General features: G+C 42.4%; 1 protein-coding gene and 1 long non-coding RNA gene across 3 annotated transcripts; one reads left to right on the top strand and one right to left on the bottom strand.

The window, feature by feature from the left end:
* Window positions 1-1076: 1076 nt before the first annotated feature.
* LOC115152233 (protein C12orf4 homolog) lies at window positions 1077-22765 on the bottom strand. Of its 2 annotated transcripts, XM_029696876.1 has the most exons (14): window positions 22656-22765; window positions 16989-17177; window positions 16746-16891; window positions 15303-15484; window positions 15077-15176; window positions 14841-14962; window positions 12957-13063; window positions 12570-12767; window positions 12149-12277; window positions 8924-8998; window positions 7790-7992; window positions 5889-5946; window positions 5731-5798; window positions 1077-1829 (listed from the first exon to the last, which is right to left on the bottom strand). In XM_029696876.1, the coding sequence occupies exons 2-14, from the start codon at window positions 17167-17169 to the stop codon at window positions 1737-1739; spliced, it is 1662 nt and encodes a 553-aa protein (XP_029552736.1). In that variant the 5' UTR covers window positions 17170-17177; window positions 22656-22765; the 3' UTR covers window positions 1077-1736. The 2 variants fall into 2 exon arrangements, with proteins under 2 accessions (XP_029552736.1, XP_029552737.1); XM_029696877.1 differs by lacking the exon at window positions 8924-8998.
* A 909-nt stretch (window positions 22766-23674) lies between these two features.
* LOC115151318 (uncharacterized) lies at window positions 23675-26142 on the top strand. Its single transcript, XR_003867271.1, has 3 exons — window positions 23675-23708; window positions 25124-25245; window positions 25735-26142. It is a non-coding gene; the product is annotated as an uncharacterized LOC115151318 (long non-coding RNA).
* The last annotated feature ends 722 nt before the right edge of the window (window positions 26143-26864 follow it).

Here is a 26864-nt window from a genome sequence, read left to right as displayed (position 1 = left end):
TCCTATCCACCCAGTAAGGTCAGCAGGCTAGTCTCTTTCATTGGTATATACTGTATGTAACTTGTGAATTTGTTGTCTACTGTATTTAAACACTTACATGATGCTGCAACAACATTTCCCCATGGGGACAATAAAGTCAGTAAAGCGTGTCAAACCAAGACTAGTCTGACATGAACGTGCCATATAGGGCTAGTTGTGTACCTGAACCCAGGAACCAATCAGCCCCCTAGGAGGTCAATTGTTCCAGGGATTTGCTGTCCTCGTCAGAGGGCCTATGTGTGAGGCACTGAAGTCCAGGCTGCCTGGCTGCACACAACACCAGGGAGGAGGAAGGACAAACACTAGGCCCGGCCGGTGCATGATGCTGCTGAGTCGGCACCATGGTTCCTCTGCCCCAGGGAACCCAACACTTAAGGCCACCGAGACCAATGGCAAGAATGCAAGGCATTCAGTGACACATTTCCGTAGCGTTTTGTGGGTTCTCACCACTGCAGTACGGTATAAAAAGTGCGGCAAGTTAACACGACACCGACTTGAGAGCTCGGAGGAGAATGCCAACAGCCATCTGTTTTTCACTTGAAAAAGACACTGTTTTGATTAGTGCACTTGATCTGTTTAATCACCTCAATACAGACACTGATAATCAGGGCAGGAAAATGTTTTATTTTTTTTATTTAACTAGGCAAGTCAGTTAAGAACAAATTCTTATTTACAATGACGGCCTACCCCGGCCAAACCCGGGCGACGCTGGGCCAATTGTGCGCCGCCCTATGGGACTCCCAATCACGGCCGGATGTGAAGCAGCCTGGATTCGAGCCAGGTACTGCAGTGATGCCTCTTGCACTGAGATGCAGCATCTTAGACCGCTGCGCCACTTGGGAGCCCGAGTGCCTGACAAGAATAATAATTTAATCTATCTAAAATGGCTTAATCCAAGCAGAAATGGAATGCAATTACTATGTCATATTAGCTTCAGGGAGATTAGCCAATCGTGGATTATTCCTAAACAGTAAATAAAATTGTGCAGAAAATGCAATATGGTGTAGGCTATACTCCAGTGCTTCAGGCCCCAGTAATTTTTTTTTTAAATAATGTCAAACCAGAAACATTTCACAGAGATGAGATTCACATTAGATCAGTAATGTAAGTTTGTGACTATATACACAGCCTTTCATTCTCCTTGAAACAGTTTCAATACTCCTTTACTGCCGATATAGGTGCAAACACAGAGTAAATTGGAATGAGTTCATTGGAATGCCACATTGAAAAGTTTAAGTGCTGAACTTGTGTATGCTCAATAGGGTGCAACTTTAATGCCAACTGTCAGTTTCATAATAAAAGATAATAAAGTCCATGTTTAGGCACAAAGTAGATTAAACATCTATCAGAGAGTTGGGGGCTTTGTCTCTGAGAACAGTGCCCTCTGCTGTTATTGGAGTGGAGAGGAATAATGACAGAGCCTTCACTATAATTCACTGCCATGCACAAAAACTGCATAATGCTCGTCTCGGACAACAACACAATCTATCTTTTTGGCAAGATGATGTCGCCTCGCCCCGAGATGATGTCGCCTTGCCTCAAGATGCTAATTACGCAGGGGTTGATAATCACTTGTGACAGGAAGCTCTGAAGTCATCCATCACACTAACCCCTGTGAAATGCAACTATTTAAAATATGTTTGCTGGAACTCAGTGTTGACAGTTGCCAAGCCAATTTGATTGGTCATGTGTCTCCGTCAGCGTTTGGAGGTGAGCGTGAGGGTGGAGGAGACGCGGAAGATCTGAGGCAGCATGTTGCTCAACTGGTAGAACATCTCCTCCGATATACTCTGTCAATAAAACACAGACAGACAGCAATGCTTAGTGAGCAGTGGGCACGGATCTCTTTCCAACAGAGTAGCCTAAACGGACACAAACGGCTTACATATACAACATCAACTTGGGGGAAACTCTTAACATACAAATTCACAACATTTTTGTTGTTGTCGCTTGTTTGTGTACAAGTGTTAATGACAACTTAAGCAGGGACCTTTAGCTCGGTGTCCCATTTCCTGTGGGACCAGTCAAGATGCTGTAATTATGTGTGCCCTGACAGCTATGGCTCTCATAGGGAACATGTTAGGTCACAACATTAACAGGCCTTCTAATAAGCATTAATGTCTCCACTCACAACACTTGTATTTTTAAAAATACAGTACGTGTCTCGTTTGAGGTGTAAAAAATGCTGTTTTAGAAGTTCTATTTTGAATGCTGTCGGAGCGTAAGGCTGGCAGACGTAAATGCTGTTATAACCCTTGATGCTGGTTTTATCTCCTGAGCCTGTCAACATGTAATCATAGTATAGGCAACCTCCCTCAGAACAATAGACTTATATAACTAACCTGTAACAGAGCCACATTAGTAAAGGGAATGGTTCTATAGAGAAATAAGAGCTCTCACCAAAACAAGTCATATAAATAATTCTACACACACGTATAAATACACACACACACAACCAGTCAAAAGTTGACACCCCTACTCATTTAAGGGTTTTTCTTTATTTTATTTTTTACAATTTTCTACATTGTAGAATAATAGTGAAGGAATCATGTAGTATCCAAAAAAAGTGTAAAACAAATCAAAAGATATTTTATATTTGAGATTCTTCAAAGTAGCCACCCTTTTGCCTCGATTACAGCTTTGCACACTTGTGGCACTCTCTCAACCAGCTTCATGAGGTAGTCACCTGGAATGCATTTCAATTAACAGGTGTGCCTTATTAAGTTAATTTGTGGAATTTCTTTCCTTCTTACTGTGTTTGAGCCAATCAGTTTTGTTGTGACCAAGGTACGGGTGGAATACAGAAGATAGCCCTATTTAGTAAAAGACCAAGCCCATATTATGGCAAGAACAGCTCAAATAAGCAAAGAGAAATGACAGAGTTACCTCTGCTGCGGAGGATAAGTTTATTACAGTTACCAGCCTCAGAAATTGCAGCCCAAAATATGGTCAAATTGCTACAAAGAAACCACTACTAAAGGACACCAATAAGAAGAAGAGACTTGCTTGGGCCAAGAAACACAAGCAATGGACATTTGTCCTTTCGTCTGATGACTCCAAATTTGATATTTTTGGTTCTAACCGCCGTGTCTTTGTGAGACGCAGAGTAGGTGAACGGATGACCTCCGCATGTGTGGTTCCCACCGTGAAGCATGGAGGTGGTGGTGTGATGGTGCTTTGCTGGTGACACTGTCAGTGATTTATTTAGAATTCAAGGCACACTTAACCAGCTTGGCTACTACAGCATTCTGCAGTTATACGCCATCCCATCTGGTTTGCGCTTAGTGGGACTATCATTTGCTTTTCAACAGGACAATGACCCAACACACCTCCAGGCTGTGTAAGGGCTATTTGACCAAGAAGGAGAGTGATGGAGTGCTGAATCGGATGACCTGGCTTCCATAATTACCCGACCTCAACCCAATTGAAATGGTTTGGGATGAGTTGGATCGCAGAGTGAAGGAAAAGCAGCCAACAAGTTCTCAGCATATGTGGGAACTCCTTCAAGACTGTTGGAAAAGCATTCCAGGTGAAGTTGGTTGAGAGAATGCCAAGAGTATGCAAAGCTGTCATCAAGGCAAATGGTGGCTACTTTGAAGAATCTAAAATATATTTTGATTAGTTTAACAATGTTTTGGTTACTACATGATTCCATGTGTGTTATTTCATAGTTTGTGTCTTCACTATTATTGTACATTGTAGAAAATAGTGAAAATAAAGAAAAACCCTTGAATGAGTAGGTGTCCCCAAACGTTTGACTGGTACTGTACATACATCATAATCATCTTCATCAAACAGTGACATTGTTGACTGAGCCTAAAAGTACATACTTTTTTTGCAATGGTAAATTGAATGTAGGTACACAGTGTACACTACAGAGTGTACTTGGAGAGTATGCACGACCAGGTGTGCCTTTGTGAGACATACTGTACAGGGGTACTATTGTTGGACGCTGAATGGCCGAGTCAAGCAATAGCGCCAACTCCAATGTGGGTCTAAATTCCTGCTCTGAAACATACGACAATAACTTTCTCCTCAAGTACTTGTTTGCTCTTCAAGTAGGGTTCATTCTGTGGCTTCACTAAATCATATTTGGCCGGCAACACTTTATCAACTCAGAGTAATCAGCCCTAAATACTGACTGGTTGCATTGATGTTCTTTTCATCAGACCGGACAGAGACATCTAACCTGTCTGGGTTTGTACATTCAACTCTAATAGTACAGTTATAGACCTCAATAATATCACTAAAAGTACAGTACCAGTCAAAAGTTAGGACACCTACTCATTCAAGGGTTTTTCTTTATTTTTACTGTTTTCTACATTGTAGAATAATAGTGAAGACATCAAAACTATGAAATAACACATGGAATCATGTAGTAACCAAAAAAGTGTTAAATGAAAATATATTTGATATTCTTCAAAGTAGCCACCCTTTGCCTTGATGACAGCTTTGCACACTCTTGGCATTCACTTATCCAGCTTCATGAGGAAGGCTTTTCCATCATCCCAAACCCTCTCAATTGGGTTGAGATCGGATGATAGTGGAGGCCAACAAATGACAGTCTCACTAAGTGCAAACCAGATGGGATGGTGTATTGCTGCAGAATGATGTGGTAGCCATGCTGGTTAAGTGTACTTTGAATTCTAAATAAATCACACCTCCTCCTCCATGCTTCACGGTGGGAACCACACATGTGGAGATTATCCGTTCACCTACTCTGCGTCTCACAAAGACACAGCGGTTGGAACCAAAAATATCAAATTTGGATTCGTCAGACCAAAGGACAGATTTGCACCGGTCTAATGTTCATTGCTCATGTTTCTTGGCCCAAGCAACTTTCTTATTATTATTGGTGTCCTTTAGTAGTGGTTTCTTTGCAGCAATTCGACCATGGCCTGATTCACGCAGTCTCCTCTGAACAGTTGATGTTGAGATGCGTCTGTTACTTGAACTCTGTGAAGCATTTATTTGGGCTGCAATCAGAGGTGCAGTTAACTCTAATGAACTGATCCTCTGCAGCAGAGGTAACTCTGGGTCTTCCTTTCCTGTGGCAGTCCTCATGAGAGCCAGTTTCATTATAGTACTTGATGGTTTTTGCGACTGCACTTGAAGAAACTTTCAAAGTTCTTGACATTTTCCTGATTGACTGACCTTCATGTCTTAAAGTAATGATGGACTGCTGTTTCTCTTTGCTTATTTGAGCTGTTCTTGCCCTAATATGCACTTGGCCTTTTACTAAATAGGACTATCTTCTGTATACCACCCCTACCTTGTCATCACAACACAACTGATTGGCTCAAATGTATTAAGAAGGAAAGAAATTCCACAAATTAACTTTTAAGAAGGCACACCTGTTATTGAAAAGCATTCCAGGTGACTACCTCATGAAGCTGGTTGAGAGAATGCCACAAGTGTGCAAAGCTGTCATCAAGGCAAAGCGTGGCTACGTAAAATATATTTGGATTTGTTTAACACTTTTTTGGCTACTACATGAGTCCATGTCTTATTTCATAGTTTTGATGTCTTCACTATTATTCTACAATGTAGAAAATAGTAAAAATAAAGAAAAGCCCTGGAATGAGTAGGTGTCCAAACTTTTAACTGGTACTGTATATATTCTGCAATACAGTGCAAGCTCGGTCTGAGTCATTAAGGTTCTGGCCAGTTTACCAGCAGACCTATTCATACCTGTGGAACTAGAAACTGGACAGTCCGTGAGATCCCTCCATCCCACGATGCCATCTCCATCATGAAACCTGCGGAGGGAAACATCTTAAGTCAGGACAGAGAGGTCTCAGAGGAGACACAAGAGGGGAAAATGCCACTGGTGCGCCTTACTATCTCACCTTTGACACATTTAAAGACCAGCTCAGCCCGCTTTAGGCACCACGGGATGGTCATCTCCTGCAGGTGAGAGAATAAGAGGAGTCAGTCAGGCCACAGGATGGTGGAACACACTAATCCTCTGTCATCCCCTCACTGTTCCCTTCTAGTCTGCCTGCCTGACGTTGTCAAAACGCATATTTTTATAAAGAATAAACATTTTCTCATTGCCTTCTATGGCTGGTCATTATGCCACTGTACATATAAACTGAGCTGGGCAAAAGTACAATTTCTTCAGTTGGAAAAAGCACTGGAAAAGAAGAATCCCGACGGAAATGCTTTCAACTGAAAAAGAGACTGGTTCCTGCACCTTAGGAAGTGAGAATACTCTTGCTTTGACTTGAGAGAAGACGTTTCATCAGGCATGTTGTGGCACGATAAGGAGGGCCCTCTCTGCACCGCAGTGAGGTCTACATCAGGCAGCAGCTTGTTGAGAAATGGCTGTTCTCAGGTTCTGGGTTGCTCCATGTGGACTCAGGAGTGCTGCTGTCCTTCAATGCTATCGCTACCCTCCTCTATGTGTACAGAGTGCTGTATACTCAGTTTGAGAAAAAAACAGTTCACGACTCTCCGCTTTTCCCTCATCTACTCCTGAATGGAGGAAATGCTAAGGAGAGTTCACAACCAGAGCTGAACAGGCCAGAACACTGCCGAGGTTGCACTGAACAAACAAGCAGAGAGGCGTGGAGGAGGAAGTAGAAATGAGAGACAGTATCAAAGGCTTGTGAATGTGCCATCGGGGAGGGTAGGAACATGTCAGGATGACACTGGGAATGGAGACAACAGGCTGAAGCCCACAGCACTGCAGACCTTGGTTGAAATACATGTGTATTTGATTATTTGTTATTTAAATACTTATTTTCTGTGTATTTGAGTATTTTTAAATCTTGTGGCCCAAATCAACTACTTATACTGGAAGTATTTTAAAGTAATTTCAAATAATTTCCTATAAAAAACCTACTATATGAATGTATTTTCAAATACCTGGGTTAAACGCATGGAAGTGTATTTGAGCATTTTAAAATACATGCCAATACTTTTGAAGTGTATTTACAAATAGATTCCAATATTCAACTAACTGTCTTTTTGATGAAAAAAAATATCTGAATACTTACTTCGAAATGTATCTGAAAGAAATTGAGACATTTGAAATAGCATTTGAACCCAGGTCTGCAGCACTGTTTAACTGCAGGCCAGGAGGGACATGGCGGAACTTAAAGACAAATCAGTTCCTAAGGCCTGAAATAAGACCATCAGTACTCCGCCTTTCCTTCTTTCTCAGTCTATTTTTCCATCCTTTTCTCTTTCCCCCACTAATCATCTAACCAAGGAACTAGGAGTGGTCAGTACAGTTCACTGAGTTTACACAAAAAATAAAAAATAAATATAACTGTACAGTTAACTAATAACTTATCAAAGCTCTTCACACAACCCTTTCCTATAAAACATCACCAACATGCTGGAACCCAAAAAACTATTTTGATTGGTGTTCATAACAACGCAAAATGTAGCATAATGGTAACTGCTGGTGACCTGCACTTACATAAACTCAAGTCACACCGCACCAGTTATGCATGCATAGCATATGTATAACCAAGGAACTAGGAGTGGTCAGTACAGTTCACTGAGTTTACACAAAAAATTAAAAATAAATATAACTGTACAGTTAACTAATAACTTATCAAAGCTCTTCACACAACCCTTTCCTATAAAACATCACCAACATGCTGGAACCCAAAAAACTATTTTGATTGGTGTTCATAACAACGCAGAAGGATGCATCTCTCATTATGCATCTGACTTCTGGGACCTCGAGGTAAATGATCTTCTCCTTTTACACACATAACATGAGGCTCTCTCTCACCTCTGACATGTCGTGGACCAGTAGCAGAGGGATGGTGATGGTGGTGACGTCGTGAGTGCAGCAGACCTTGAGGATGTTGCGGAGGCCCATGATGGCAGGGTCCCGGGCCGTGATGTTGCCTGAGCGCACGTTGTCATCCACACACAGGTGGAACACTATGTGGACCTCAGACAGGTTGGAGTGGCGGGAGATGTAGAATTCACCTGAGACCGTGACAGAAGAGAATTTAGGAAGTAAGATAAGATATTAGAAATGACAGCCTATGACTTGTTCTTTTGTGTATTTTTTACCCCTCCTCAATTTTTGTGATATCCAAATTGGTAGTTACAGTCTTGTCCCATCGCCGCAACTCCCGTACAGACTCGGCAGAGGCAAATGTCGAGAGCCATGTGTTCTCCGAAACACGACCCTGCCAAGCCGCACTGCTTCTTGACACACTGCTCGCTTAACCCGGAAGCAAGCCGCACCAATGTGTCGGAGGAAACACCGCACACCTGGCGACCGTGTCAATGTGCCTGCGCCCGGCCCGCCAGAGGAGTCTCTAGAGCGCGATGGGATAAGGACATCTCGGCCGGCCAAGCCCTCTCCTAACCCGGACGACGCTGGGCCAATTGTGTGTTGCCTCATGGGTCTCCCGGTCAGGGCCTGCTGCGACACAGCCCGGGATTGAACCCGGATCTGTAGTGACACCTCAAGCACTGCAGTGCCTTAGACCGCTGCGCCACTCGGGGGGGCCCTATGAAAGCGTATTTCTAAACTAGGCAAGCAGTTAAGAACATATTCTTATTTACAATGATGGCCTAGGTACAGTGGGTTAACTGCCTTGTTCAGGTGCAGAACGACAGATTTTTACCTTGTCAGCTCGGGGATTCCATCTAGTAACCTTTCGGTTACTGGCCCAAAACTCTAACCACTAGGCTACCTGCCACCCCCATCATGGTACAATGATTCGCTACACTATACTTGCTTGTTTTGTCACAATCTGAAATAAGGCAAACTATTAGAATTTTAGCAACCAGGAAATGGCGGAGCGTTTTCTGCATAGTGCATCTTTAAGTAAAATGTTCACAATGCACAAAGTCAGGATTCGTCCCTTAAAGAATTAGTCAAAACCATGTATTCAGTCAACTTTACCTGGTAAGATATTGGAGGGATTCCTTTCCAAATTTTTGTTTTTATCTTCACTATTAGTTCCATTCCTAGGAACCTCTGTCAAAAGGAAAACAAGAGAGGAGTTCAGAATTTCCTGTATGGAAAACGTGTGAGCAAACATGACCTTTCAGGAAGTAAATGACAATAGCAACAGAGGTCATAGGCCCATCCATATAAGGCCTGAAAGTCAGGAAGAATGTTTCCATACTCAGCTCTCTGATAGCTCTCCACTCAAACAGCCATTCAATGGGGATTGTTATACGGATCTTGACAGAGGTTTCCAACAACACACGTTGGCAATGATGTCAAAAGAGCCTTGTCCTTCCTCCTGACATAATCCCTAACACATATGTCCAGTTTGCCATTTACTGTGCCCTTGCTCAAACATGACTTTACTGGGCCAGGATCTTTAACATTGTTCTAATTGGACCTTATATATGCCATTGTTACATCATAACTCAATCATCCTGACCAAAGAATTCTATTTTCATGTCATCTGAACAAAATGGAAAACACCTGGAGTTTGCTAAAGGGCATTGGTACTTGGATTGAAACCGGTGCTATGGTCAGATGACATGAAAATAGAGCTCTTTGGCCACGCACACCGGTGGTGGGTTTGGCGTCGAAAGAAGGATGCATATGCAGAAAATAACCTTTGACGTTACGGGGTTATTTTTGCTTCCATTGGTCATTGTTAAAGAACCAGTGCAGTCAAAAACGTGATTTTCTTGTATATATAGAGCAAGAAAATCACGTTTTTGACTGCACTGGTTCTTTAACAAGGGCCAATGGAAGCAAAAATAACCCCGTCCACATACGTGTGTGTGTGTGTGTGTGTGTGTGTGTGTGTGTGTGTGTGTGTGTGTGTGTGTGTGTGTGTGTGTGTGTGTGTGTGTGTGTGTATGTATGTATGTATGTATGTATGTATGTATGTATGTATGTATGTATGTATGTATGTATGTATATATATATATATATATATATATATATATACACACATACATACATACATACATACATACATACGTATGTGGACACCCCTTCAAATTAGTGGATTCTGTAATTTCAGCCACACCCGTTGCTGACAGATGTATAAAATCGAGCTCACAGCCATGCAATCTCCATAGACAAACAGTAGCAGTAGAATGGCCTTACTGAAGAGCTCAGTGGCTTTCAACGTGGCACCGTCATAGGATGCCACCTTTACAACAAGTTAGTTCGTCAAATTTCTGCCCTGCTAGAGCTACCCCGGTCAACTGTAAGTGCTGCTATTGTGAAGTGGAAACGTCTAGGAGGACCAACAGCTCAGCCGCAAAGTGGTAGTCCACACAAGCTGACAGAACGGGACCGCCGAGTGCTGAAGCACGTAAAAATCTGTTCTTGGTTGCAAAACTCATTACCGAGTTCGACACTGCCTCTGGAAGCAACGTCAGCACAATAACTGTTCATCGGGAGCTTCATGAAATGGGTTTCCATGGCCGAGCAGCCACACACAAGCTTAAGATCACCATGCGCAATGCCAAGTGTTGATTTGAGTGGTGTAAGGTCGCCGCCATTGGACTCCGGAGCAGGGGAAACACGTTCTCTGGAGTGATGAATCACGCTTCACCATCTGGCAGTCCGAAGGGAGGAATCTGGGTTTGGCAAATGCCAGGAGAACGCTACATGCCCCAATGCATAGTGCCAACTGTCCAATTTGGAGGAGGAATAATGGTCTGGGGCTGTTTTTCATTGTTCGGGCTAGGCCCCTTAGTTCCAGTGAAGGGAAATCTTAATGCTACAGCATACAATGACATTCTAGACAATTCTGTGCTTCCAACTTTGTGGCAACAGTTTGGGGAAGGCCCTTTCATGTTTCAGCATGGTAATTCCCCGTGCACAAAGCGAGGTCCATATAGAAATGGTTTGTCGAGATCGGTGTGGAAGAACTTGACTGGCCTGCATAGAGCCCTGACCTCAACTCCATCGAACACCTTTGGGATGAATTGGAACACCGACTGCGAGCCAGGCCTAATCGTTCGAACTCAACAAATGCTCGTGGCTGAATGGAAGCATGTCCCCGCAGCAATGTTCCAACATCTAGTGTAAAGCCTTCCCAGAAGAGTGGAGGCTGTTATAGCAGCAAGGGGGGGACCAAATCCATATTAATCCCCATGATTTTGGAATGAGATGTTCAACGAGCAGGTGTCCACAAACTTTTGATCATGTAGTGTATTTCACAGTATTATTTGGAATAATACTGTGAAATTTACAATGCCCTTTTAGTGCGGTAAATTAGTTAATAGACCAATAAGCAAGAGAGTTCCAAACCACTCTGCCAATAACAGCTAATTCTTAGTGTTCACCCTCCCCACTCAGACCACTCCCAGTTTTAGCAAAATTCTTGCTAGAGAAATTGCCATTTGCTAAGAAATTATTTTTGTTTGTTTTCATTTAAAATTAAAATAAATAATCACAGTAGGGTAATTCAATTGTTACCCAGGAATGATTTGATTGAGATAAAAACGGACGCATTGGACCTTTAAGGTAAAAAAGAATATTCAACCTTTATTTAACTAGGCAAGTCAGTTAAGAACAAATTCTTATTTACAATGACGGCCTAACCCGGCCAAATCATAACGATGCTTGGCCAATTGTGCGCCGCCCTATGGGACTCCCAATCACGGCCGGTTGTGATACAGCCTAGAATCGAACCAGTTTCTGTAGTGATGCCTCTAGCACTGAGATGCAGTGCCTTAGACCGCTGCACCACTTGGGAGCCCCATCACAAACTTTACCCAGTAGCAGGACATTTCAGCTAAAAAACCTGTTTGCCTCTGCCAGGAGGCTAAAACTTGGCCGCAAGTGGATCTTCCAGGAAGACAATATCCCCAAGCACACATCAAAATCCAAAAAGAAATGGTTAATTGACCACGAATATTTTTTTACATTTTACTATCGACATCTCAGTTTCCAGACTTGAACCCCATTGAAAACCAGTGGTTTAAATTGAAGAGGGAAGTCCATAAGAGCAGATGAAGGATATCAAGGATCTGGAAAGATTCTGTATGGAGGAATGGTCTAACATCCCTCCCAATGTGTTCTCCTCATAAAACAGTTAGAAAAAGGCTCAGTGCCATTATCCTCGCAAGTGTATGTATTGAAAGGTATTGAAAACAGGGGTGCCAATCATTTTCACCCCTGTTGGTGTGTGTGTGACTGACTCACCCGGCTGGACTTTGTGCTTGCTGCTCCTCTGAGCCCGGGCGTAAAGCACCACCTGCTGGACCACCTCCAGCTGCTCCTCCAGCCGAGGGAAGTGGAAGTCTGTACACTCCTTAGATACTGTGGCAAAGTCTGGGGAACAAACAGAAACACATGATGAGGACTCTAACAATCTCACAATACAATGGTTATAAAGGGTTAGGGGTTGGCGTATGTTCTAACTGTGACAAAACCTTCATGCTCAAACATCTAACTCACTGGTGTCCTCAAACCAAACATCTTCATATGTGGTCATGGCAATAAGAAAGATTGAATTGATTCAGTAATGATAAATGGGTTTTACCCTCTTATGTCACTAACAGGGACTAACACTGTGGTCCCCTTCTTAATGTTGACCACTGACCCTTGGCCCCTGACCTCTCACCTCTCTTGATGCCGCTATAGGAGTTGACCCGGTTGTCCACCAGCAGCACCAGGCCACACAGGGACGAGGAGTAGAGCGACAGAGCAGTCTGCAGCCGCCGCAGCTTGGTCCCGCTGCTGCCATGCCGACGGTGCTTACAGAAGTCCAGCACGTCCGCCCGCACCAGCCGCAGGTTGTGCATGGTCTTCAGCTGTGCACCTGGACGACACCGTCAAAATACATCAGAAACAAACAAAAATATACACTCAACATGTATGGGACGTCTTTATATTTTACGATGTCAGGAAGTAAAGTATAAATCCAGTGGCTGTCATCAGGGTTCATTTTTATCATAGGCTTGTTGGACCAGGCATCAGTGTTTCCATGGGGACACAGACAGTATAGTACCTAAGTGGATGGTGAAGCTCTCCTCCAGCTGTCGCTGCTCCTCGTACAGCCTGGCCCCAGGCTCAGACTCCACTGTCAGCTGACTGGGCTGCACCTTGATCTCCTCACTGACAAACACAACCTCACACTGTAAAGGGCAGGGTTCACAAGATGACTAGCCTCGTCCCAGACCTGTTTCTGCCATCTTGCCCATGCCAATGAGCATAGAAGTTGGCTAAACAGCACAAACAGATCTGGGACCAGGCTGGAAGATGAGTGGACACAGGGCTAAAGAACCATCTGACGGGAGAGCATGGCACAAAATGTTATCGCCAAAGTGAACCATAAAATTAGGTTCCTGGCAAGAACCTCCAAATATCTGGATAAGAATGCAATGGGGACATTGGCAGGGGCTCTTGTTCAGTGCCACTTTGACTATGAAAGCTCTTCCTGGTACAATCATTCCCCCAAGATATAAAAAAATAAATATTAAAACAAATTAGTCAGGATTACTCTGGAAAAACTTCCAGCACTTACGCATCTTGACTACTCCCACTTTGAAAGCCTTAGATGGCTTAAAGTGGAGGGGAAAGTCGCTCAGATAAAATTGTGTCTTGTACATAAGATTGTCCACAGTATGGTCCCCAGGTACTTATGTAACTACTTTAACTTAGTGAGGGATAAGCATAACTATTCAACTAGAAGGAGTGAAACTTGGGGCGGCAGGGTAGCCTAGTGGTTAGAGCGTTGGGCTAGTAACCGAAAGGTTGCAAGTTCGAAGGCAGTTAACCCACGTCATTGTAAATAAGAATTTGTTCCTGACTTGCCTAGTTAAATAAAGGTAAAAAAACTGACGTTGTTCCTTTTAGATTTAAAAGTGGTATGAGGAAAAAAAAAAAAAAAATTATACTCGGCTGACATTCTTTGGAATAATCTTCCGAAGAATTTTATAGGTAGTTTCAAGTTCTCACTGAAAAAAAATGGCTAAATAGTAGCATGTCTCAAAAGTGAGTGGTAAGATTAAAGTAGGTGACAGGGAGGGAAATGCCCGGGATAGCATATGGTCCGCCTTTTTGGTGCCTGTTGTTTATTATATTGTGACTGTCTTGTGTGTGTGTGTATATGTATGTATGTATGTATGTATGTATGTATGTATGTGTGTGTGTGTGTGTATGCATGTATGTTAGGGATTGATTGTTTATATATTAAGGGTATGTGAGACAAGGAAGATGTACCTGTCCATTGTTGTTTATTAGGAACGGAAATTGTATTAATTATCGGATGTTGTGTCTGTCATTGTCTGTTGTCATTACAATCGCCGCCTAACCTTATTGTATTCCCCCTTCCCCTCTTCAAAAGAACCACGATGAAAATAAGCTGTTAAGCTTTATTGTGTTATCCTTGATGATTTTCTTAAATTGTATGTGGAGGCGTCACCAGCTGGAGTACCCTTATGCATGTATTTTTCAAATTGTCAAATAAATTAAATCAATCAACCCCCGGATGAGGTGCATTGGGACTGACAAACTGCACATAAAAAGGAGTAAACCATATATAACAAAACAATATAGAAATTCAGCAAGGATGCTCTTTCAATGCCTCTTGAGCGTGCATTTGAAAGTGCTGCTGTGTGTGCAGATGTCATTCCACTGTGTCTGCAGGCTTTCTTTCCCATCCAAGCACTTAACCACCTGACTCGACTACTCATTATCTTGATTTAACCAATGTTGCTTCACTGTGAGCCTTGAAAGTGTTAGTAGGATTTCAAGGAACAGGAAAAAAACCCTGCTGAATTGCACCCCCCTAAAAAGCTACTTGAGAATACATTTCTGCACATATGCATTCACAAGCATGCAAACACACATATACGCACACACACTCACTCCCTCCCTCTCTCTCTCTTACTTAATAGTGCTGTTATTGGGGTTCTGCATGTCCTGGTGCAGTTTGATCACCCACTCCTGATACTCCTGCTTCTGAATATGAGTCACCTGTTTCAGTTCATTGGCCCACTTGTTCTCCAGCACCTGACCAGAGAGAAGAATCACCAATCGTGAATATTCATGACTGTGTAGCTCTGTGCATAGAGCATTGCAATGCTTGTAGCTCAAACGGCCAAACTGACTGGTTCTGTGTCTTACCTGCTGGGCATCGAAGTGTTGAGAGGCAAATGCATTTACATCCTGGTCAGTCATGGTCTTTCCCAGCTCCTGCATGACTTTGTCCATCTCTGCTGCCTGTCTGGCAGTTGAAAAAAACAGAACAATGCTAAACGCATTAGGCATTTGTTATTTGAAACTAACTTAATCTACGATGACTTAATTGGCTCCTTTGCAATTGAGGACTTATCTTTATGATCATACCAACCTCTCTTGTAACTTCTTCAGCTCCATGTCTCTCTCACTGATGAGCTCCGAGACGCTGACAAAGTAGCTGTGTTCCAGGTTGAGCAGGGTGTCAGAGGCCGGGGAATGGATGAGCTCGTGGTAAACATCTGCAAAGTCCTCATCCCAGCAGGGCTCCTCAGGATGAGCATGTTCCAGCGTGGTCTAAATAGGAACAAGGAAAAGAGGATGATGGCGTGTGGGAGTAACCTTTTGAGAGTAAAGGAAAATCACAGGAAAACATTGTTCAGTAGATCAGAGGAAAGTGTAGGAAGTGAAAAAGTGAGTGACTGTGCTGTACGAAAGACCCGGTCAACAATTGTGAGTGGACAGTGTGAAAAGCAAGAGGCGATTCTCCTTAACGAACGTAGAGGGGAAGCTACGTGAGGGACCTTGTACTTGTGCCATATTTAGAATGGGCATAGAAAAGTTTAGTCTTCCTCTATTAATACAAGTCCAGGGATTTTTATGCAACAAACATGATATACATTAAAAAGACCTTCGCAGTTCCTTCAAATACACTGGACAGAGTTCATGAGTATTTCTGTGCTAGTGCAGTAAAATGTTAATGGTTACCCTGTACACATCACAGCAGTGAGCAACCAAGCTTTATTGGAGGGGCAGACTTGTTTATTTTTATAAGTGCTTGAGCAAGTGGCAGCATAATTTTAAGTCCAGAACTTTGAAGTGCATGAAGCCGATGATCTTGTTGACTTTAAAAAAACAAAAAAAATAAAAAAAATAGGGAAGATATTCTGTTTCAAAGGGAGTTTCCGCTTTCATCCATTTAAAGTAAAAGCCACCATGTCTAGTAATCTCTCTCATCAGACCACAGATGTTTTAATGATTGACAATCCCCTTCAGACTGTCAGACAGATGACGCAGGTCTTGCTTGTATAAAATTGATGAGCTGCAACTCAAAGACAAACACTACATCTTGGCAACTCCCAAAAACTTTTAGCAAATCTTTCCAATCTAATTTGATACATTGTTTCCGAAACTTAAGGAGCTGTCAACTGTCTGTGACTCACTGACTTTCTGTATCAATATAATGATCTATGACCACAGCTCAGACACTGGGAGATAATCATATTATCAGGAGGCACAGTATGCAAACACTTCTCTAGCTCATCTTTCAGATAATTGGATTGTTCCATACAAAGAATAGCATAAGAATACAGATTTCACTGTAGTCTCATACATCCAACAGTGTCATCCACTTCTGTAATGTGAGGTGGACAACATGAGGGAATAAAAATGTTTTTTTTTAAATCAGCGGGTGCGACACTATCAGACAGAAGCGAGGGATCAGGGAGAAGAAGCGAGAGGACAGAAGCAGGGACGGGGTTAGAAGCTTTAGGGACAAACAAGTTTGTATGAAAATATGCTTCTAAACATGGTCTTTGGGTTTGAGTTCTGCTTTTACCTCCGAGTAGGCCTTTGCCCATTTGTTTGTAAGCTGGTTGATGTCCACCTCTCCTGTTGTCAGTCTCTGTAGGGCCAACTCTGCTTCTCTGTCATAGTCCTGGATGGTTTCACTCTCAATAAAGGTGGACAGTGTGCTCTTCAGTTCTAAACCAAGATACATTAATTTATTAGTACCAAAAGGTATGTGTGGATGAATAGAAGAGACGAAGTTTCATTTTATTTAGTTAAATGGAAATCTCACCATTCTCAACGAAGCAAGGTATTTTGTGCAGCAGCATAAGTCGTCCATGAAGGTCATTGACATTTTCTTGGACAGGGAATTGCAGAGGTACTTTGAGGACACAGACATTCCTCCCTGCCCTGAACCGAAACACAAACTCCTTCTCAGTGGTGGTGTTCACCTTTCCCTTGTTTTTCTTCATTTTCTCAGCTGAAAGCAGATGAAAGAAGTTATAAACCAATTAACATTAATAGAATAGTGAGTATATGTACAGTAATAAGTAATAAGTAATAACCAATGTGCCCTCTAATTACACCTCTGCTGTTTTCAACCAAGATCTCAGCGATCACTGCCTCATTGCCTGCACCCGTAATGGGTCAGCGGTCAAACGACCTCCACTCATCACTGTCAAACGCTCCCTGAAACATTTCAACGAGCAAGCCTTTCTAATCGACCTGGCCCTGGTATCCTGGAAGGATATTGACCTCATCCCGTCAGTAGAGGATGCCTGGTTATTTTTTAAAAATGCCTTCCTCTCCATCTTAAATAAGCATGCCCCTTTCAAGAAATTTAGAACCAGGAACAGATATAGCCCTTGGTTCTCCCCAGACCTGACTGCCCTTAACCAACACAAAAATATCCTGTGGCGTTCTGCATTAGCATCGAACTGCCCCCGCGATATGCAACTTTTTAGGGAAGTTAGAAACCAATACACACAGGCAGTTAGAAACGCCAAGGCTAGCTTTTTCAAACAGAAATTTGCTTCGTGCAACTCCAACTCTAAAAAGTTCTGGGACATTGTAAAGTCCATGGAGAATAAGAACACCTCCTCCCAACTGCCCACTGCACTGAGGATAGGAAACTCTGTCACCACCGATAAGCCCACTATAATTGAGAATTTCAATAAGCATTTTTCTACGGCTGGCCATGCTTTCCACCTAACTACCCCTACTGCATTCAACAGCACTGCACCCCCCACAGCTACTCGCCCAAGCCTCCCCCATTTCTCCTTCTCCCAAATCCATTCAGCTGATGTTCTGAAAGAGCTACAAAATCTGGACCCCTACAAATCAGCTGGGCTTGACAATCTGGACCCTTTCTTTCTAAAATTATCTGCCGAAATTATTGCAACCCCTATTACTAGCCTGTTCAACCTCTCTTTCGTGTCGTCTGAGATTCCCATAGATTGGAAAGCAGCTGCTGTCATCCCCCTCTTCAAAGGAGGTGACACTCTTGACCCAAATTGCTACAGACCTATATCCATCCTACCCTGCCTTTCTAAGGTCTTCGAAAGCCAAGTCAACAAACAGATTACCGACTATTTTGAATCCCACCGCACCCTCTCCGCTATGCAATCTGGTTTCAGAGCTGGCCATGGGCGCACCTCAGCCACGCTCAAGGTCCTAAACGACATCGTAACCGCCATCGATAAGAAACATTACTGTGCTGCCGTATTCATTGACCTGGCCAAAGCTTTTGACTCTGTTAATCACCACATCCTCATCGGCAGACTTAGTAGCCTTGGTTTCTCAAACGATTGCGTCGCCTGGTTCACCAACTACTTCTCTGACAGAGTTCAGTGTGTCAAATCGGAGGGCCTACTGTCTGGACCTCTGGCAGTCTCTATGGGGGTACCACAGGGTTCAATTCTTGGGCCAACTCTTTTCTCTGTATACATAAATGATGTCGCTCTTGCTGCTGGTGAATCTCTGATCCACCTCTACGCAGACGACACCATTCTGTATACTTCTGGCCCTTCTTTGGACACTGTGTTAACAACCCTCCAGACGAGCTTCAATGCCATTCAACTCTCCTTCCGTGGTCTCCAACTGCTCCTAAACACAAGTAAAACTAAATGCATGCTCTTCAACCGATCGCTGCCTGCACCTGCCCGCCCATCCAGCATAACTTCTCTGGACGGTTCTAACTTAGAATTTGTGGACAACTACAAATACCTAGGTGTCTGGTTAGACTGTAAACTCTCCTTCCAGACTCACATCAATCATCTCCAATCCAAAGTGAAATCTAGAATTGGCTTCCTATTTCGCAACAAAGCATCCTTCACTCATGCTGCCAAACATACCCTCGTAAAACTGACCATCCTACCAATCCTCGACTTCGGCGATGTCATTTACAAAATAGCCTCCAATACCCTACTCAACAAGCTGGATGCAGTCTATCACAGTGCCATCCGTTTTGTCACCAAAGCCCCATATACAACCCACCACTGCGACCTGTATGCTCTCGTTGGCTGGCCTTCACTTCATAATCGTCGCCAAACACATTGGCTCCAGGTCATCTACAAGACCCTGCTAGGTAAAGTCCCCCCTTATCTCCGCTCACTGCTCACCATAGCAGCACCCACCTGCAGCACGCGCTCCAGCAGGTATATCTCTCTGGTCACCCCTAAAGCCAACTCCTCCTTTGGTCGTCTCTCCTTCCAGTTCTCAGCTGCCAATGACTGGAACGAACTACAAAAATCTCTAAAACTGGAAACACTTATCTCCCTCACTAGCTTTAAGCACCAGCTGTCAGAGCAGCTCACAGATCTCTGCACCTGTACATAGCCCATCTTTAATTGAGCCCAAACTACTACCTTTTCCCCTACTGTATTTATTTATTTTATTTATTTTGCTCCTTTGCACCATATTATTTATATTTTAACTTTTAACTTTCTTCAAACTACAAATCTACCATTCCAGTGTTTTTCTTGCCATACTTTATTTACTTTGCCACCATGGCATTTTTTTTGCCTTTACCTCCATTATCTCACATCATTTGCTCACATTGTATATAGTCTTATTTTTTTCTACTGCATCATTGATTGTATGTTGTTTTACTCCATGTGTAACTCTGTGTTTTTGTATGTTGTCGAACTGCTTTGCTTTATCTTGGCCAGGTCGCAATTGTAAATGAGAACTTGTTCTCAACTTGCCTACCTGGTTAAATAAAGGTGAAATAAATAAAAAAAAGAAAAAATTAAAAAATAAAAACGCAATCACATCCTGTGTCATGTATACCAGATATGCATCTCAGACTATCATTTTGCCCCTTTCCAATCAGTGTGGAATTTCCTTCCTCTCGGACGTATACAACAAAAAATTCCAAACAGTCCTTTTACTAGCAAGAATGTTGTCCGCTGACTTTGTCGTTATTCGGATGGAAATATGAGACAAAATACCAACACGAAAGTGTTATTAACGCGACTTCAACACGAGTGTCTCTGTGTGTGGCCATCAAGATTTGATTGCGCATCACCAACGGCAGGTGCAGCACGCATACTAACTGAAAGTCTTGCAGGTGTTTACATGGTTTTGCGCATGTGCCTGGTGGTAGAAACCTCAATGGCAGTACCAGTGTTTTGAAAAGTCGGTTTAATAATACTTTTCTTTTGATAATTCTTCTTTAATTTCAACCCTAATAAGGACAAACAGGGTCAACCAGTACAGTAATTAGACATTTTATTTTATTCAACATTCTGGCTTGTAAGGAAACTTTCCAAGTCTTTGCAGAGCATTAATTCAGACTGTGCACCCAAAAAGCTTGTATCACAGTCTGATTTAATAGGCAAGCTATCATTCTGAATTTCTACAGAAATTATAGGCAGCAGATCCGACCCACTTGCTAACAACTGCACTAGGGTCAGAAAGGCTTCCAGTGTAGATTAAGACCCCGTGGAGACGGCGCAAGCTATGGCCTGGAAAACATAACTCAATCTAGGGATGAATTGTACTCCGAATTGTTGCATTATGCCAACTGTTACACCGAGAAGATTGAATGACTGATAAATGAGTAGTCATTCAATCTTCTCGGTGTAACAGTTGGATAATGGGACAATTCGGAGTACAACGCATTTCTCATCCCTGAAGTGAGGTACGTTTCCAGGCCATATCTCGCGCCGGCTCTGCAGTGTGTTAATCTACACTGGAAGCCTGTCCGACCCTAGAGCAGCTGTAAGCAACCGGGTCGGATCTGCTGGCTACAGAAATGATATTCATAGCTAACGCCTTGGGCCATTTAGCTAAATTATTCTATTTCCAATTGATACTAACTACCAGGCTTGCAAGGTTCAGATTATTGATGACAGATACCTAGCTAGCTAGTAAATACAATAAGCATTAACGTGTTAGCCACATTGGTCCCTTCAGCTAACGTTAGGTAATACACTATATACAAAAGTATGTGGACACCAAATGAGTGCATTTTACATTTACATTTTAGTCATTTAGCAGACGCTCTTACCCAGAGCGACTTACAGTAGTGAATGCATACATTTTTTCTCTGTACTGGTCCCCCGTGGGAATCGAACCCACAACCCTGGCGTTGCAAACACCATCCTCTACCAACTGAGCCACACGGCACCTAAGTGGATTTGGCTATTTCAGCCAAACCCGTTGCTGACAGATGTATAAAATCGAGCACACAGCCATGCAATTTCCATAGACAAACATTGACAGTAGAATGGCCTTAAAGAAGAGTTCAGTGACTTAACGTGACACTGTCATAGGATGCCACCTTTCCAACAAATTCCTGCCCTGCTACAGCTGCCCTGGTCAACTGTAAGTGCTGTTATTGTAAAGTGGAAATGTCTATGAACAACAACGGCTCAGCCACGAAGTGGTAGGCCACACATGCTCCCAGAATGGGACCACCAAGTGCTGAAGCGTGTAGCGCATAAAATCATCTGTCCTCGGTTGCAACACTCACTATCGAGTTCCAAACTGCCTCTGGAAGCAACGTCAGCACAAGAACTGTTTGTCGGAAGCTTCATGAAATGGGTTTCCATGGCCGAGCAACCGCACACAAGCTTGAGATCACCCTGTGCAATGCCAAGCGTCGGCTGGAGTGGTGTAAAGCTCGCCACAATCGGACTCTGGAGCAGTGGAAGCGCGTTCTCTGGAGTGATTAATCACACTTCACTATCTGGCAGTCCGACGGATTAATCTGGGTTTGGCTGATGCCAGAAGAACGCTACCTGCCCCAATGCATAGTGCCAACTGTAAAGTTTGGTGGAGGAATGGTCTGGTGCTGTTTTTCATGGTTTGGGCTAGGCCCCTTAGTTCCAGTTAAGGGAAATCTTAACGCTACAGCATACAATGACATTTTAGACGAATCTGTGCTTCCAACTTTGTGGCAACAGTTTGGGGAAGGCCCTTTCCTGTTTCAGCATGTCAATGCCCCTGTGGACAAAGCGAGGTCCATACAGAAATGGTTTGTTGAGTTCGGTGTGGAAGAACTTGACTGGCCTGCACAGAGCCCTGACCTCAACCCCATCAAACACCTTTGGGATGAATTGGAACGCTGACTGCGAGCCAGGCCTAATCGCCCAAACTCACGAATACTGGAAGCAAGTACCCGCAGAAATGTTCCATATCTAGTGGAAAGCCTTCACAGAAGAGTGGAGGCTGTTATAGCAGCAAAGGGGGACCAACTCCATATTAATGCCCATGATTTTGGAATAAGATGTTCGACGAGCAGGCGTCCACATACTTTTGGTCATGTATTGTATATTGTCATTATGCGTCAGGTTACGTAACTCAAGCTTTCGCTAGTTAGCAATAGTAGCTAACATTGCAGTGGTCGGTGCCTAGCTTAGTGCAATCAATAGCAACAATATTGACATTAATCATACTGCAGCCGTGATACATTTGTTTCAGAAGAATAAAGATGGGAGAAGTCTAGTTTTACCTGTACATGAGTATTTTGTGGATGTAAACTGACGCCCGTGTCCTTGTTTGGACAATCATCTGACTGACACAACTGAGCTAGCTGGGCTTTTGAAATACAACTTTCGTCGTATTGTATTTTTTTTTTTTTGTAAATGTAGGATACACAAGTGGAACCATATGGAGTTTTATATCTTATTGTCGAATAATGGTTTTCCATTGTCATTAACAGTAACGTTATATATTTCAACATTTTGTTAATGTACACACAAAAAAACGAATCCCCTAAACAGAAACACAATATAGATGTGCCAGATTCAGTTTGTCGCCGGATAGCTTGAAATAAGTAATCAAGTACTTATTTCAATTTGGTCTTTTAGCTAAGTTATTCAGTATTCATTTGTTATAGTTTGTACACTGTTAGGAGACTTGGGACACGTCATTTAGCAACCAACGTTAGCTAGTTGCTATACAGTTCTTTTTTTATTGATTTTTTATTTCACCTTTATTTAACCAGGTAGGCAAGTTGAGAACAAGTTCTCATTTACAATTGCGACCTGGCCAAGATAAAGCAAAGCAGTTCGACACATACAACAACACAGAGTTACACATGGAGTAAAACAAACATACAGTCAATAATACAGTAGAAAAATAAGTATATATACAATGTGAGCAAAAGAGGTGAGATAAGGGAGGTAAAGGCAAAAAAGGCCATGGTGGCAAAGTAAATACAATATAGCAAGTAAAACACTGGAATGGTAGATTTGTAGTAGAAGAAAGTGCAAAGTAGAAATAAATAATGGGGTGCAAAGGAGCAAAATAAATAAATACAGTAGGGGAAGAGGTAGTTGTTTGGGCTAAATTATAGATGGGCTATGTAAAGGTGCAGTGATCTGTGAGCTGCTCTGACAGCTGGTGCTTAAAGCTAGTGAGGGAGATAAGTGTTTCCAGTTTCAGAGATTTTTGTAGTTCGTTCCAGTCATTGGCAGCAGAGAACTGGAAGGAGAGACGGCCAAAGGAGGAATTGGCTTTGGGGGTGACCAGAGAGATATGCCTGCTGGAGCGCGTGCTACAGGTGGGTGCTGCTATGGTGACCAGTGAGCTGAGATAAGGGGGGACTTTACCTAGCAGGGTCTTGTTGATGACCTGGACCCAGTGGGTTTGGCGACGATTATGAAGCGAAGTGCAGCCAACGAGAGCGTACAGGTCGCAGTTCTCTGTGTCTGACAAGTAGTATGGAGCTGCGGTTCTGAGAATTGTTTCTTCATCCTATGTAATGTATTCCCAGTGAAATTGCTAATGTTTCTTTCCCCCCTGTTCAGAGAAATTAGTCATTGAAGTTAGGTTAATGTCCCATACTACATCCTGACCACTAGATGGTGTTTTTCCTGCCATTAGGTAAAACAAGTTTAAAGATCTCCCCCTCAATGTTAAAGGGATAGTTCACCCAAATTTCAAAATTGCATTTGTTTCCTCACCCTGTAAGCAGTCTATGGACAAGGTATGACAGCAACCCATGCTTTGGTTTTGTTAGCCACAAAGGGATAGTTCACCCATACAAAATTACATTGTTTTTCTTACCCTGTAAGCAGTTTATGGACCAGGTATGACAGCAACCATGCAAGTCAATGGTGCCTATATTAGCATTTTTACGCTTCATGTTCGAATTATCCAAATGTATCTGAAATTGATTGCAACTCAATGATGCTACTTATAGATTATTTGGATATGAAGTGTGAAAATGCTAATATCGGTACCAATGACTTGCATTGGATTTGTGCCACAAATGCTAAAAAGTTAGCATTTGAAACAAGGACCAGGTTATCTAAACCAAAGCATGGTTGCTGTCATGCCTGGTCCATAAACTGCTTACAGAGTAAGAAAAACAATGTCATTTTGTATGGGTGAACTATCCCTTTAACATTGGGGGATCAGAAGCTGGTTATATCAGGATGTAGAATGGGACATAAACCTAACAATGTCAATCACTAATTTCTCTGAACGGGGGAAAAAACACCAAATTCACTGAGAACAGTACTCTGAGCCGCAGCTCTATACTAGGCTACTTGTCAGAGATAGAGAACTGATATCTTGTACTCGTTGTTGGGTTGGGATTGGTGGTGGGGGGGGGGGGGGGGTGCAATCAATAAACTTAATTTCTCAGATCAAATTATATTTCAACATAATAATGTAGCAGGAATGCTAATTGTATCTGTTTCTAACTACAGAAATGATTTCAGAACAATCTGAGATGGTGGGTGTCATGTCTTGCTGAAATGACATGGCACGACCCAGCTGCAAAGACTATGATAACTGTTTCATTTGAGTGTGATGAATGAGGACTATTTGCTCTTGTCAACAGAGCCAAGAACCAATTAAATTACTCAGACTTGATGGAGCTTGATGATGGTATGGGGATGATGATGATACCAACTGTTACAGAATGTCAAAGTCCCAGGTTCTGGATTCTTATTCTTTTTGTTCAATCAGATGAAGATTTTGCCTGTATGAAAGGACCTCCCAGCAAGAAAGATTGGGTTCTTGTCAAAGAACCACAGAGAGACAAGAGTCTGTGTCAATCAAGCAAGTCTTTCAGTCAGGATTCAAAGAATGTAGGTCTATAATTTGTATTTTAATTTTTTAAAAGCGCTACATGTTTTGTAGGTGTCACACAGAAAAACATCTTCACACACTGCCAACAAGTTAGGCACTATTTTGATCAGTGAATCCATCCGTGCAACATGGATCTTCATAGGGGAAATCATAGCCATGCTAGGCAAGCGTATAGACAGTCACTGTGTGTGATTTTCAGATTGTTTTAGGATGACAAAGAGAATGAAGAAGATTCACAAACATACTGTTCTCTCTCTGTGATCAAAGAGCTGTAGTTGTCTAAGAGAAAGCACCCAGCGGAATAAGTATGTTCAGTGATCCTTTTATAAAGCCTTTATTAACATTCATTATATAGAGAAACATAGTACTTTGTCAAACCTGCTGTATAACATGTCAGACAAAGCTAAACATACTGTAAATCATGACCGTAATGTTAAACCTTTCCTATAGTCTCTTTGTTCTAATGAGTTTCTCTCTCTCTCTCTTAGGCCTTCGTGAGGTCACAAATGAGAGGGAATCCAATGTCAACCCCTCCAGCCAGAGACAGGCAGTTGCCAAAGCTACAGATCAACAGAGATCCGTACTGAAGGTGGTGGGGAGAATAAGGATTCCAGTAAAACATTTTGTTGTAGCCCCACCCCAGACAAACTCACCTGATTCAACTCATTGAGAGCTTGATGATTAGTTGACAAGTTGAATCAGGTGTGCTTGTCTGGGGATACATAAAAAATGTGTACTGTTTGGGGGTTCTGGAGTTGGGAAACACTGATGTACAATGTATTAATGCCCTGAATATATTGTTCATTTTGTTGGACTGCATAGCAGTGTTTTGGTTTCTGTACAGCACTTTGAGATATTAGCTGATGTAAGAAGGGCTATATAAATACATTTGATTTGATTTGGTTTAGTGGTGTCAAACTGTGAGTAACATATGTCTAAAACACGATTCTGGATTACAATGCAATTACTACTACTGCCATTCTTACACACTCCGGGGTGGACAGAGTTTAAATCAGGACTAGGCTAATTCTACTTAAATTAATCCAGATTTTAAAAAATGGTACTCTGAGACTGCTTAATTTCAGATTAATTAGTTCTAGACAAGGGAGTCCCAGACTAAGGTAAGTAAGGACTAACCAGTTCATTCATCTTTGAAGCCTGATTACATTAACAGTATGTGCCTGGTACGGACCTGAGGATGCTTAAAAAAACAGGTATGGACAACTAAAACATAAGCATTGTGTGGAATTAGAGCAAGTCACTTAAACCAAACAATGGATGGAGGTGAAAGAAAACATTCAAAAATTACAGTGACCTCTTGAAGCGAATTGTGTCAAACCACCTAATTATCGACAACAAAAAGCACGAGTCAACAACAGAAAAGAAGAAAAAGAATCCCTGGACTACCATTTGTAATGAATTCAACTCAACTCAAAAAGTAAACAAAAGGACTTGACAACAACTTAATGTAAAATGGGAATATGTTCTTGTGTAATACAACACAGTGGCCTCTAAATGTATTTGTGTGGCAAATGTAACAAACAATATCATACATAATGACTAATATAAGTTCTGTATTGTCTTGTCTTCCTGTTCCTGTGAAAAAAACAAAAAAATC

Source organism: Salmo trutta, chromosome 17 (assembly GCF_901001165.1).
Source record: "Salmo trutta chromosome 17, fSalTru1.1, whole genome shotgun sequence".
Taxonomy (NCBI): domain Eukaryota; kingdom Metazoa; phylum Chordata; class Actinopteri; order Salmoniformes; family Salmonidae; genus Salmo; species Salmo trutta.
Note: the sequence above shows the minus strand (reverse complement) of the source record. Positions and strands in the feature narration are given on the sequence as shown.